The 14,285-nt window shown below is 37.7% G+C and overlaps 1 protein-coding gene across 4 annotated transcripts in view; it reads left to right on the top strand.

The window, feature by feature from the left end:
• Window positions 1-14,285, top strand: part of SIK3 (SIK family kinase 3) — a 214,899-nt gene that overhangs the window by 124,225 nt on the left and 76,389 nt on the right. For all 4 annotated transcript variants that reach the window (XM_054693123.1, XM_037505330.2, XM_037505331.2 and 1 more), the window contains exon 4: window positions 13,316-13,477. In XM_054693123.1, the coding sequence (XP_054549098.1) occupies window positions 13,316-13,477 (162 nt within the window). The remainder of the gene's footprint in view (window positions 1-13,315; window positions 13,478-14,285) is intronic.

The following is a 14,285-nucleotide window of genomic DNA, read 5'->3' as shown; positions in this document are numbered from 1 at the left end:
GTAGAGACAGAAAGTAGATTTGTGGTTACCAGGGGATAGAGGTGGAGAGAAGTAGAACTAACTAGTTCTCTGACCTCAGCTCTTAGTATCCTCTACCTTCTCATATTGCACTTTCTTTCTTGCCCATGAAACCTTCCAGTATGTTCCTACTGTAAGCCTTTTATATATCCCTTTCTTTTTTCTGAAATACTCTTTTTTTGATAATCTGACTCTTCATTTCTTTCAGGTCTCTTCTCACATGTTACTTGATTAGTGAGGTCTTTGCTAGCTATGCTGTCTAAAATCTTACTCTTCCTGCTGGCTACTCTTATCTCCTTCCTTGCTTTATTTTCCTTTATTTATTTACTTACTGTATCAACCTACTAAAATGTAATCATCATGAGACTTTGTCTTTTTTTCAACCTTGCTTTATCTCTTATACTTAGATTAGTGCCTGCAGAAAACACATGGTCGGTAAATACGTATTGCTCAGCAGAATGAAATGATTGAACTAGCCACTAGGTTGCTTTTGTAGCATTTGAACCTTACTTATCTCTGTCTTCATTGTTTAATGCAATGTCTAACATATAGTAACCCTCAGTAAATATATTTTATTGTGTCACAACATAGCCAAGTCAAACATGTAATTTTCATGTCAGTCCTTAACACATTTTGGTTAAATGAGTTTCCAACGTGGGGTAAGGATGAAACATCAACACCTTTTTGTTTTTTGAATAACTTTGCAGAGAAAGGCATATTGAAGATTCTGAATTCAAAGCAATGTAATAGGCTTCAATAAATGGTTAGTGAGTGAACATCTATTACTTATTCATGATTTATGTGATGATTATTGCTTATTATCTAGCACTAGATTATAAAGGGGCAACCGTGACAGCGTGGACTTGTTTAATTTTACAAACTGACTTGAGAAACCGGTTAGTTCTGAAAACACTAAAGTCATAATTTAAAACTTCCACAGTATGATTTCTTCAGATATATATCCCCAAACTTCCTATCTGAGACCATGAAGTCATAAATCCAGCACTTTATCTAGAGTTTCCTGAATACCAGGCAGAACTCATGGGCATTTAAAATAAATTACTAACTTAACAGTAGTTGGTTGAAGTATATATGATTTATTGTGGACATTCTCAGTGCCTTAAAAATAACATTTCTTAATAGTGCCAATATGTGTAGAGGTCAGAACTTGTCGCAAAGCCCTTTATTTAGGCCATGGGAGCCTCAGAGACTAATAGGGCAGAGAATGGACAAGGCTGAGCTGCATAGCCATTGTGTACCAGATGTTGTGTTGAGTATTTCATGTTTGTTGTTTTATCTTGCAACCTCCTAGATGTTTGAGAACACCACCACATGCGTTTATTTGGACACACTACTTTGTACTTAGTTAACTTTTTTTTTTAAATAATGTGTTTATCTTATTTAACTCTCATGAAATTCTCTACATCTTTACAACTAAAATATTACTTTCCCACTAAATTACACCCTTTGGCTATAAAAACTAGCAGTTATTTGTGCCTCCCTGGTGGCACAAGGGGTTAATCACTGCACTATGAAGCAATCCACAGCCTCTGCAGCACGAGTTCAATCCCTGAGTTCAATCCCCAGCCGGCCCGGGAGCAACCCACATGGCGAGGCAGATGACTCCTGTCTTGCCCGCTGCTCTCCGCAGCAGTGTATTTCAGTCAGTCTGCCCGTTCTGTTCCCTGCTCTGTCTCTGGTGAATCCTCTCACCTTCCCCGCCTGACCCTGCATCTCTGGCCTGTGCCCCAGCTCTTGTATGCATAAATAAATAAATCTTTAAAAAAAAAAAACAACTAGCGGTTTTCTCAGACTTTATTGACAGAAGCAAATAACCATATTACTGAACTTTAACTCTGAATCAAAACAGTTTCCATATATTTCCCCAATTAATTTTCCATTCATTATTCTCCATTTTTTTCTTAATGTCAACATCACTTTGGCATTTATTTTTGTAACTGGCCTAAGATGGATGTGGAAGCAACTGTGCTTCGTGCTCAATAACTTTCGGTTTGATGATCTCACATTATGGAAAACATACATCCATAGTTGTCTGATCATCGTGCCAGTTCTACCATGATATAAAAATAAGTGTCCCAGAGAATGAGCAAAATACTTTTGCTGCATATAGTTATATATATATATATATATATATATATATATATATAATTCCCAATGAAATATTTTTGCCTGACTCCTATATTAATATTTTTCTTGAGTTTCCTGATGTTTTAATCCCCTTTAGAAACTATAGTTTTTCTACAAAGTAAAGCTATTAGAAAAACGCAGTGGTTTTAATCATGTGACTTGAAATATTTGACTTCCATAAAGAGCTTTTTATCTCATATTTTGAATTAGGTTTGTGTGTGAGAGAGAGAGAAAGAGAGAGAGACAGAGAAAGAAGAGATAATTTTTTAAATTATGGTAAAATACACATAAAATTTATCACTTAACCATTTTAAAATACACAGTTCAGGGGTATTTGGAATGTTGAAATTGTTGTGCAGCCATCACCACTGTCCATCTACAGAGCTCTTTTCATCATAAAAAACTGAAACAGGGCCTCCCCGGTGGCGCAGCGGTTGAGCGCTGGGTTGTGAGGCTGCCCGAAGCCTCTGCAGTGCCAGTTCGATCCCCGGCTGCTCCCCCGCCACCAGAGGAGGGTCCCACAGGGCGCGCAGACCTCTCCTGCTGCCCGCTGCTCCCCTCAGCAGTGTACTTCGGTCCTTCTGCCTGCTCTGCTCCCCGCTCTGGCTCTGGTGAATTCTCTCACCCTCCCGCGCTTCTGACTGTACCCAGTGCTTGTATAAATCAATCAATCAATCTTGAATAAATAAATAAATAAATCTTTAAAAAAAAAAAAAAAAAAAACCTGAAACAATGCCCATTAAGCAGTAACTCCACGATTTCCTTTTCTTCCAGTCCATGGCAACTACCGTTCTACTTTCTGTCTTTCTGAATTTGACTGTTCCAGGTATTTCATATAAATGGGACCATAGAATATTTGTCCTTTTGTTTCTGGCTTATTGCATTTGACTTAATGTCCTCATCTGTGTTGTGTCATGTGTTGGGATTTCCATCCCTTTGAAGGCTGAATATATTTCCTTGCTTGTATATACCACATTTTGTTTATCAGGTCATCTATAGATGGAGACACGTGTTGTTCCCACCTTTCAGCTATTGAGCATAATGCTGGATGCACAAAGGTGTACAAATGAAATTCCATTTTATAGAGTTTCAACTATATGTTTGTATGTGTATGTATATATAGAATAGTATATAATATTGTTGTACTGAGCACCTAGTTTTGACAATTATCAACATTTTGCTGTTTTTGTTTCATCCTTCTCCAACTTTTCTGGTAAAAGTATTTTAAAGCAAACCTAGGACATTGTGTCATCACTCTTGAATACTTAGTATACTCTCCTATATATAAGGATTTTTAAAAAACATACTGTCTTAATGTCACTGTCTTTTGCTATATCAACTTAAATCTAGCCAGTGAATTCCTTATTTCAGATATTTCTCATCCTTTATAGATTTATAGATTAAATTTATGGATTAAATCTATTTTAGAGATTCTAATAGTCTATATAGTCAGTCTTTTCATAATTGTTGTACATCTTTTCCTGTTTTCTTTAACACATCTGTCATAGCCATTTTGAAGCCCTTGCCTACTAACTGTAGTATCAGAGTTATCTCTGGTTCTGCTTTCTATTGTCTTGAAGCTCTTGATTATTGGTCACTTTTTTTTCTTTTCTCTGTGTCTAGTAATTTTTAATCATATTTTGGATATTAAGTTGAGTTTGTCCTGGCAGGCAGTTCAGTAAAACAGATGGATCAACTTGGCCCTGTTGAAGCTTAATTTTTAGGCTGCAAGGATGATTCTATTTTAGTTTTGCCCTTATTCCTTTAATTAAGTCCTAACTCTTAGGATGTTGTCTTATGGGGTCTCAGCTGAGTACCTGGAGTCTTCACTATCATTTCTCCTGTTAAGCTAAACCTGAACTTCAGCATTTCCTGAGCGTGGTGCACCTCTGAAAACTTTTCTTTAGTTTTCACTCTCCTGGCAATTTTTTCGGCTAGGCGTCCCATATCTTGACTATTTTTTTTTTCCTGCACATGTGCATTTTTGCCATTCACCAAGGACCTGACTGAAGTTTATGTGCTCATTTTAGACATTCTTTCTCTGCTTCTTTGTCTTCTGCTATTCTGCAGCCCAGATTTTAGCTACTTCACAAGCCCCTAATTCTCATCTGTTTCCTGTACCCTAGCCTATTGCTCTTTGCTCAGGCTCTGTTTCCCTAGAGGGCGGTATGGGGTGAATATAGGACTTACCTCTTGTGCTTTCTTGCTCTGAAGAAGTACAGCCTTTTGTTAGTTGTTATTCAATATCTGCAAACAATCCAACTTTTATAGTTAAAGTGGGAAGAATGAATCCATTGTCAGCAATTCTTTCATAATCAAAACTAAAGTCTACAATGTCATTCTGACATCCAATAAAATTAACAATCTCTTAATAATAGCCAGATATATTTAGCTTTTTCCCATTTTGTTTATTCAAATCATGATCAACAAAGTTGATACATCCATTTAGTTGATAAGTAGCTTAATTTTTTTTTAAAAAAATCTTTTAACAGCTCCATTCTGCCCCACAAAAACACACTTTTTTTTTTTATCCCTATATATATATTTTGCATCTTTACTCATTTTTGTACGTTTTGCTTTCTCCTCTCAGGTGTAGTCCCCATAAAATTCCCAACCACCAAGTCACCCACATGAACCATCCACCTTAGTCTCTTGTTTTCTCTATCATTTGTAGAAGAAACTGGATCATCCTGTAAAATTTCCCACATTCTGGATCATCCATCATCCTCATTGTGTCATTCAGCATGTTCTTCTTGATCACTATTTCTTATAAAGTGGTATGATTAAATGCAGTTCATTTGGGGGTGGAGGTGGGTGGGGAGCAGGGGCAAGAATACTTCATAATCTTTCTAATGCATCATTTCAGGAGTTGTATAAGGTTTGCTTTCCCCATTTATAGTGATGAAAGAGGGATAATGTTTCCCATTAACCTTTGTTCTGTTATTTTAGTCTTTCTTATTGGCTTCCTAAATTACATTATTTCCTTAGAAGTTACAAAATGGTGATTCTAATTCTTTGTACATTTATTAGCTACAGTTTTTAAGCAAAAAAAGGGAATTTCTTTGCTTATGTACAAGAAAATTTAATAGCATATTGGCTTCAGAAATTGGTGGCTCTAAGTGACTAGAGTGTAATCAGAAATGTGTTATTTTTTTCCTAATCAAGTTTTATTGATTTGGCATTCTTTTTTTTTTTTAAGATTTATTTATTTATGCATACAAGAGCTAGGGCACAGGCCAGAGATGTAGGGGGTGAGAGGATTCACCAGAGACAGAGTGGGGAGCAGAACAGGCGGACCTACTAAAACACACTGCTGAGGGGAGCAGTGGGAGAGATAGGAGAAGTCTGCTGCGCCATGTGGGTTGCTCCCTGGCTGGCCGGGGATCGAACTTGTGCTGCAGAGGCTGCAGTTTGCTTCATAGTGCGGTGCTTAACCCCTTGCGCCACCAGGGAGGCCCGATTTGGCATTCTTTTACAACCTTTCCAATTTGGGGAGTATAACTTAACACCTCAACATATACACATGATTCATTCACCTTCCACTGAAGCACTTGTATTTCTTCTGTAAAGAACCCTGCCTATAAACTATTCAGAAACTATAGCAAAGGCAAAATAAAATGCTGATTTTTCCCCTTTATGTATTAAATTTCAGAATCATGAATTGGTCTCTAGGAATCTCCAGTTGTGACCAGTGAAGTTCATTTATTTTATTTATTTTACAATATTATTATGAACTAATGGACTTTATTTTTTTGTTTTTTGTATGTATGTACATTGTTCATTTTTGTACAATGTGTGCTTGTATGCTTTCTCCTTTGAGGTGTGTTCCCCATAAAATTCCTACCACCTACTCACCTGTGAACCATCACCATATTCCCTTGTGCTCTTCTCTCCCCTGTTTTTTTTTTTTTTAAAGGAGAACTTTCTTGTTTTTTTGTTTGTTTATTTATTTACTTATTTATTTGTACAAGCACTGGGTACAGTCAGAAGTGCGGGAGGGTGAGAGAATTCACCAGAGCCAGAGCGGGGAGCAGAGCAGGCAGAAGGACTGAAGTACACTGCTGAGGGGAGCAGCGGGCGGCAGGAGAGGTCTGTGTGCCCTGTGGGACCCTCCTCTGGTGGCCGGGGAGCAGCCGGGGATCGAACCAGCACTGCAGAGGCTGCGGGCAGCTTCGCAACCCAGCGCTCAACCGCTGCGCCACTGGGGAGGCCCTCTCCCCTGTTTTGATCCCTCATCCTCCCCATCCCCTGCAGAATATCTCTGATTTATGGTTACCTGCTATTTTTTTAATATGTTATTATTGTTATTTACTTTTTTCCTGATCTCTTATTTGGTTTCCCTATATTCCTCCTATAAGGGAAACCATCCAATATTTTTCTTTTTCCTTCTGCCTTATTTCACTGAGCATAATCTCTTCTTGCTCCATCCACATTGCTGCAAATGGCATAAGTTTATCTTTTTTGATTGCTGAATAGTATTCCATTGTGTGTATATATACACCGCATTTTCTTGATCCAGTCATCTGTTTTGGGCATTTGGGTTGTTTCCATATCTTACCTATTGTAAATAGTGCTGTAATAAACATAGGGGTGCAGGTATCCTTTTGAATTAATGTTTTTGTGTCCTTTGTGGAGTAGAATTGCTGGGTCATATGGTAGTTCCGTTTTTAGTAGTTTGAGGAACCTCTACACAGCTTTCCATAGTGGTTGGACCAGTTTGCCTTCCCACCAGCAGTGTAGGAGATGAACTTATGGACTTGAATATATTTAATGTATTTTGGGCTATTGATGCTATTACTATTCTGATGCTCAAATTATTTCACTTAGTGAATGGGAGTCTCTCCCTGTGTCTTTTGTTTGACTCAATCCCTAGAGTCTTTGATAGCTTCATTGCTTCGAGGTAAGATTCCCACGTTTATTTTTAACATTTCTTGTCCCTGAATCAAACATTTTCTCTAGGAAGTCTAGTTCCTTCAAGTGGAAAACATCATTTAGAAACCAGAATCTGGGCCCTGGAGATGCTTATTATTGCTTAGATGGTTGTTATTTATTGCTTAGATGGTTGTTACTGCTTAGAGACCTTTTCAGGGTTTAAGTGGGAAATATGTGTTTTTTCGCAGAGATAAGTAAAACATGAGTTTGTACTATCATTCTAATTGAAATTTAAGATTTTGGCATTTTTAGTTCTTGAATATTGTATATTCATATCTCTACTCTTAATCTACAATTCGTGGTTCCAAGTGATTTAAACATAATTGTGTATTGATACGTGAGAGTGAGGACAATTTGAACAATTCAGACCATACCAATATTATTACAAATATAAAAAGACAGACTCTCTTTGTCTCGAGTGTGTCCCATTAAGGAGGCGTAGGCAAAATACTGTGTTTCGCTGACACTTAAATTAATGATTCTCAGGTTGGTTATGTCATGACAACGTATATTTAGGTACAACTTTTTCAGTTTCAGTTTTTAAATTTTTTTCTGTTTGGTTCAATTTTGAATGGTTTTAGTTATTTAAGACATTACTTGTATCCAGGATTAAAAGCTATAAAACAGGGTGCATCAGAAAAATCTAATATCCACCTCATTTCTAACCCCAGGTGCTTTAAAAAGTTTCTCACTTGACATTATTCTTTTGGAAAATATAAACAAACACGTATGTACACACATGCAATTTGTATTTCTTCTTCCTTCCTGCACAAACAGAAGCACACTCTGTACATTTTGCTATACGTTACTATCATGCATCGCAACCCATCCATGGGTCAAGAATTCCTATTCTAGAAGGGAAGACATAATTGTCTGAAAAAGAAAGAAAGAAAGATGTAACATAAATAGGCTTAATTTACAAACTTTGTTTAGTGGCAAAATAAAGAGTAAAAAATATGTTTTTGTGAAAGTTCATAGTCTTTTCTCTGACTGGTTTTACTTGAGCTAATCTGTAATTATTCATCATCCATCATATGCAGAGCATACTTTGTATGTAGTAAAGAGGCAAAGGCAAAAATAGCATTAATTCTAGTTCAGGCCTTTCAGAATTAAAGCATATCTTGTGACTATAAGTGTTTCACAAGGAAATTGTATTTTCTCAAAATCCTGAAAGAAAAGTTTAATTTATTTGGTATAGGTAGAAGAAAATAGTGTGGTTTCTGTTTTTATATCTGTGGGAATATTTAGAAATGAGTAACTACAATTAGTTCTTTATCTTGATTGCCATGGTCATTCCACAAATCTACACATGTAATAAAATGACATAGATCTGTATACACATGATACCATGTCAAATTCTAGACTCTGATATTCTTTTATAATCATAAAATTTAATCTTTGGGGGAAACTGGGTAAAGGGTACATGGAGTCTCTCTTTACTGTCTTTGCAACTTTCTGTGCATCTATCCTGTGCATCTTATCTTTCAAAATATAAAGTTGAAAAATAAGGACTTACTTCGGGTGCTGAGAACAGATTGCAGAGGGCCATGGACAGAATCAGGGATAGTAGTTTGGAGTAATATTAGGAGACTGTTATGATAATCCAGGAGGGAGATAATGGCTGTTGGACTAGGTTGGTGGATCTAGGGTAGGGTAGAGGTAGGGGGGAGGAATAACTGAATTCTAGATATATTTGGAAGGTAGAATTAATAAAATTTGCCTATGGATTATTGATGGGGTGTGTGAGAGAGAGAGAGAGAATCAAAAGATGACCCGAGGGCTTTTGGCCAGGACAACTAAAAGAATGAAGAAAAGTGTTAGTGATAAGAAGCAGCAACAAGTAAAGAAACCTTCGGTGAGGTTGGATTCTTGGCAAGGAAAACCAAATAGCAAAGCCTCTTCCTCTCACCCGGGGCAGCTTGGGAGCTGTGGGCTCAGGGACAGTGTGATATTCAAGTGCATGCCCGTGGACCCGTGTCACCCTGCTCCAGGGCAGCTGAGTTATCTTGGCTTTGCCCTGGCTCTTTTGGAAGGAAGCGTTTGTTTGATAAACAGGAAGTTGTTTCCATGGGCGTGAAGAAGAAATGATAGATCTGAGTGGCGAAGCAAAACAACTGCTAACTGTGGTTAGCTTGGAATTGACAGAAAATTTTTCAGGTAGCTCCCTAAGATTAGCACATCGCTGCCTTTTCCTCATTCTAGACTGGCCAGTTTCTTCATCACGAAGAACAAAAAGTTTCTGCCCTGTTGCTTGACCTGCTGTCGGGGTATGTTCAGTTTGAGCTAGTGTTCTGGATCAGTTATGAGTCGTAGACTTAGCAGACAAATGGAGACACTATCTGTTTATACTGGGAAAATTTCTTATTTTAAGAAATGTTGGCTCCCCACCACTATCCCATTAGTGGCATGCCTCTGACACTCCAGTCAGGCTGGTTGAGCGAAGTTAAGACCTAGCGTGTATTTTTGTGCTTTGAAAGGTTAGAACCTAAATGTACCACAAAATATTTCTCCCTGAGTCAGATTGGAACATTACAAAAAGTGAATCTGAAGCAAATTATACATGCTAGTGCTCCAATACTTATGTAACTTGAGAATTTGTTCCCTCTACCTCACTCATTTTATTTTGTGAGGAAGAGCAGATAAAAAAGATGAAAGAAATTCAGTGCCAAGTGACTTACTGCGATTAGAAAGTGAGAAAGAGCCCTTAGACTCCTTATTACTTTGATAAGAGTTTGAAACAGGAGAACCATTTGCTCCTTTTAACTGAGAATCACCTAACCCTTGTCTGTGTTGAAATAGTTTGAGTGAAGTTGTAATAGAGAAAAACTTTAAATTTCCCCTTGACCTATTGTGGTAACTAAATGGGGAAGTAGTTCACTGTTGGTGAGTAAGGACTTACGGTGATGGAGTTCATGCAACAAGGGTGTGATTGAAGATTGCTCAGGCTCCAGGGGGTCTTGGCTGCAGGTGGGGTGACTGGGACTGAAGATGTGGGTGTATTTCACCCAGTGTTTGGGAGAGCAAGCTTGTTGCATTTCCTGGAAGAAGCAGAACAACCATAGAGTTCTTTGCAACTGAGGTTTATCTGGCAAGATTGGGAATATATTTTACTTTGAATGTGGTCCAGGAGCCATTTTGTTTCATTTTCCTTCTAAAAGTAGACCAGTATTTATTCAAAAGTTGCAACTTTGTTTTTAAATCCAGGCATGGCAAATGCTCGGGGTTTCTTAGCCCAAAGTTAAATATCACATTTGAACTTGAGGAATTTTTGCTGCCTGCCTATAGAGTACACAGCAACATAAAGCAGCCGTTTGTCAGCAGGCAGAGGAAAGGCAATTTCAGCAAGGTCTGGAAACCGCTGTAGGCTGCTGGCTTCCTGGCACACCCACTAGACCCCGGAGGTTTACACTGAAAGCAAACCAACGGGAGAGGAGTTTGGAGGGTGGGGGTGAGGGTGGTAATAAGATGGGCAAAAAAAAAAAAAAAAACAACAACACACAAAACCCCAAAAAAGCAGAAGCTAAAGTCCGAATGACATTAAGTCATCAAAATGATCTGGTATGTGGAAATGTTCAAGAATACTTGAGTGTGAAACACAATGGCTAGGTGAAAACATCTGATGCTTGTATTTACACTGTTTTTGAAGGCATGATTTGCATATCTTTATATTCTCAACTGTAGGGATACTATAGACATCACTAGACAATTCAGATACCTTTTAAGCAGAACCAGGTAACAGTGACAATTGAGATATATAATAATCACCTTCAAGTACTGTGGAATCCTGAAGAACTTGTCTATTAATAATCAAATGCTTAAATTATCAGTATATAGAGTTGAACGGACCTTTTAAAAATAGCTTTTAATGTGTTTGAAAGTTAAGGTTATGCCATATATGATAACTCTTGATCAGAGAACCAGTTTATTACCAAATATGCTAACCTTTGTTTGGCTAGAGCATGCAGCAGTTTATTTCTAGTTAGCAGACCAAGAGGTGGGGATACTGGCAGTATAAATGATTTGTCTAAGGACATCCAACATGTCGTTACAGAGATAAAGCAGAACTAAGTCGCATTCCACCAGCTCCCGATTTGTGCAACAATTTTGAGAACTTTCCAATCATTTTAGGAAAACAAAGTACTTAGAAAATATAGAGTTTTTTTTTAATAAAAGAAAATCACTTATTTTGGAAATCACAAAATTAATCATTCTATTGTATTTAAGAAGTTCTTTGATGTGTTCTGCTAATTAGTATTTACTGCCAGACGAATGTCTCTTGAGCATTTTAATTAATGGGTGACTTGGCCAAATGAGCTTCTGATGGTAAACCTTCATGAGGGTTTATTTTTATGTTTCTCAAGAATAGCTAGCTCTTCAAAGCTTTTTAATTAGACAAAGTTTAGCAGCTAAAACATATTATTAGAATAATTAGACCTTGGGTTAAGAGACATAGGGGGTCAAAGGAGCAGGTCCTGTTAGAGAATGCCCCCTTGAAATAAAACATAGCGTTCTGCAGCTGATGGCTGTCCAGCTCTGTCGCAGCTTATATTAAGTTACTACCCCAAGTTTAGGGACTTTGTGTTGTTTAAAGTTCGTGTGACAGATCACACCAGATGCCTCAACACACCAGAGTGTGATCTCATTTATCACCCCTCTAGCTCCTGTAGGAAGTTGTTTCTGAGTCCTTTTAACTTCTAAGCTGAAGACTTCTTAATTTTTCTTTTTGCCTACTAAATGGATATTCTTGACCAGTTTTGAGGGAAATGCTTCCAAGATCTTGTGTGTGGATCATTGATAACCCTAACAGTTATAACAATTTCTGTGAGGGGCCTTTAAATGATCTACTTAGAAGATCCTGTCTTGAAAATTACCATAGTAATTTGATGTTCTTTGTGGTGAGAATGTTAATTTGAATTATTTGAAAACCTGCTATGTAGATAGTCATTTAGCTCCCTCCACCCCACACTTCTTGTTCTAAGCTCTCTATATTGGTAGTCGTTGTGAGTGCATATGTTTTATTCCAAACTTCCTCTTTATGATGAAGAAAAGATACGCTTGACTGTTCCCATGAGTGAGTGAGGTGGCGCCCAAACTACTGGTGTTGCTGAAACTGCTGTGGCTTAACAACAACAGTACCGTTTATTTATATCATTAATGTTTTACTTTCTCACTCTCTGGAAGCTTTTGATGCCAAATATGTCCTTTCTCCAGTTGAATTCATTGGTTTAATAAAGGATTGTGTTGATAAGATGATTGAAATTTGCTTAAGTAGAGCAAAGTGTATCATAGCTACCATTTCTCATGCTGTCTGCTGTCATGACTTGTCTGTGTTGTTGGTTAGATAAAGAACTAGATTAAGGATAGACATGCCATTGGTTGAGTGTAGAAAAAGTACTTAAAGTTCTGATGGTATTGGTTATGGGGTCAGCCAATTTTAAATGTACAAAACAGCCTGATTTATAGTATTACAAAATTTATCACATGTGAATTCTTTTGCTATACTTTAGTTAGCAACTTAACCCATGAAACTGTTTCATTTGAAGTGGTAGAAACTTTAGTTGGTTTTCTATTGATGTTATCTATAAAAAGGAGTAACAATGTAAAAAAAATATTTGTTAAACACAATAGATGCAGATGTAAAGATGCAGGCATGTTATTATGCATTCCAGAGAATGGTCACCAAATAAGTACATTTTTGTGTAAAATTGTAAAACTTTGAGAAAGCAGAAGAGATACTAGCCTAAACAGAGTCTGTTTTTCCCCCTTTAGCAATGACTAATTTCTGTCTCTTTCCTAAAATGATCGATTATTGTAATTCTGCTTTTTGGTCTTACCCTTTAGCGCAGGAACTATTGCTGATACTTATCTTCATGTGTATACTTGCTGTGTGTATAATCTTTTGCAATGGGGATATGAAAAGAAAGGTGCTGAGTATTATGATCTGGGGAAAATATCTACATTCTTCAGAACTCTTATAGAAGGACAGTGTATTCTATGCATATTGATGTGTAACAGGATTTATACTTAAAATAGTTTGGGGAGTGGTTGCTAATACATTTTTATAGATATAAGCCTGGACTGTACATGTATTGCTTTCCTTCTTTTTGATTCAGTTAACTCATTCATTGGGAGGGTCCCTTCCATCCCTTCTTAAATCTACCCTTTGAAATTATACCAGTATCTAAAGTGAGAACTGACTGTATTCCTCTTCACACAGACCACCTGGTGGCTCATGGTAGGATGGCAGAGAAGGATGCCCGTCGGAAGTTTAAACAGATCGTCACAGCTGTCTATTTTTGTCACTGTCGGAATATTGTTCATCGTGATCTAAAAGCTGAAAATTTGCTTCTGGATGCCAATCTGAATATCAAAATAGCAGGTGAGAAGCATGTTGAGGATGTGAAATAGGAACAAAGTAGCTTCTCCTTCAGGTTCTTAAGAAATTGTTTCCATCTATTCAGAGGGAAGTAAAGAATTTTGAGTATGTGGCTTGAAAATTGCTAAACCTGGGCCTCCCCTGGTGGCAGAGCAGTTGAGCGCTGGGCTGTGAAGCTGCCTGCAGCCTCTGCAGTGCCAGTTCAATCCCGGGACACGCAGACCTCTTCTGCCACGCCCGCTGCTCCCCTCAGCAGTGTGTTTCGTCAGTCTGCCTGTTCTGTTCCCTGCTCTGTCTGTGGTGAATTCTCTCGCCCTCCCGCACTTCTGACTGTACCCAGTGTTTATATCAATCAATCAATCAATCAATCTAAAAAAAAAAAAGAAAGAAAATTGCTAAACCTTCAAAATGCATTTATGTTCATGTAGCGTGAGATGGAGCTAGGCTATGGGGGAAGAAGGAAAAGCTGATGTTTTGAATTCTGTTATTTTGGTTGACAGGTTCCTTTTAAATCATAAGAAATAAAATGTAGAAAAAATAGTAAAGAAATTGCTAAACTTGTGTGTACACTCTCAGCTTCGCTAAAGTTTTATTTTTGACCCTGTTGACACAAAACATGCTTATGCTGTAGATTCCAGTTTGATAATTAGGAGGAGCAGCTCTTTCAGGGGTTACAGGGAATCCATCTCTTTGTCCCCTCAGATTTTGCTCCTCTGCTCACCTGACTGTGCCTAAAACACTTTTTACTGCCTCATATTTACTGAACGATAGCATTTGCCTAGCCAACACAAGCTCACCACCTATTGATGGA

This window comes from Talpa occidentalis, unplaced genomic scaffold (genome assembly GCF_014898055.3).
Source record: "Talpa occidentalis isolate TD23 unplaced genomic scaffold, MPIMG_talOcc4v2.1 talOcc4.12, whole genome shotgun sequence".
Classification (NCBI taxonomy): domain Eukaryota; kingdom Metazoa; phylum Chordata; class Mammalia; order Eulipotyphla; family Talpidae; genus Talpa; species Talpa occidentalis.
Note: the sequence above shows the minus strand (reverse complement) of the source record. Positions and strands in the feature narration are given on the sequence as shown.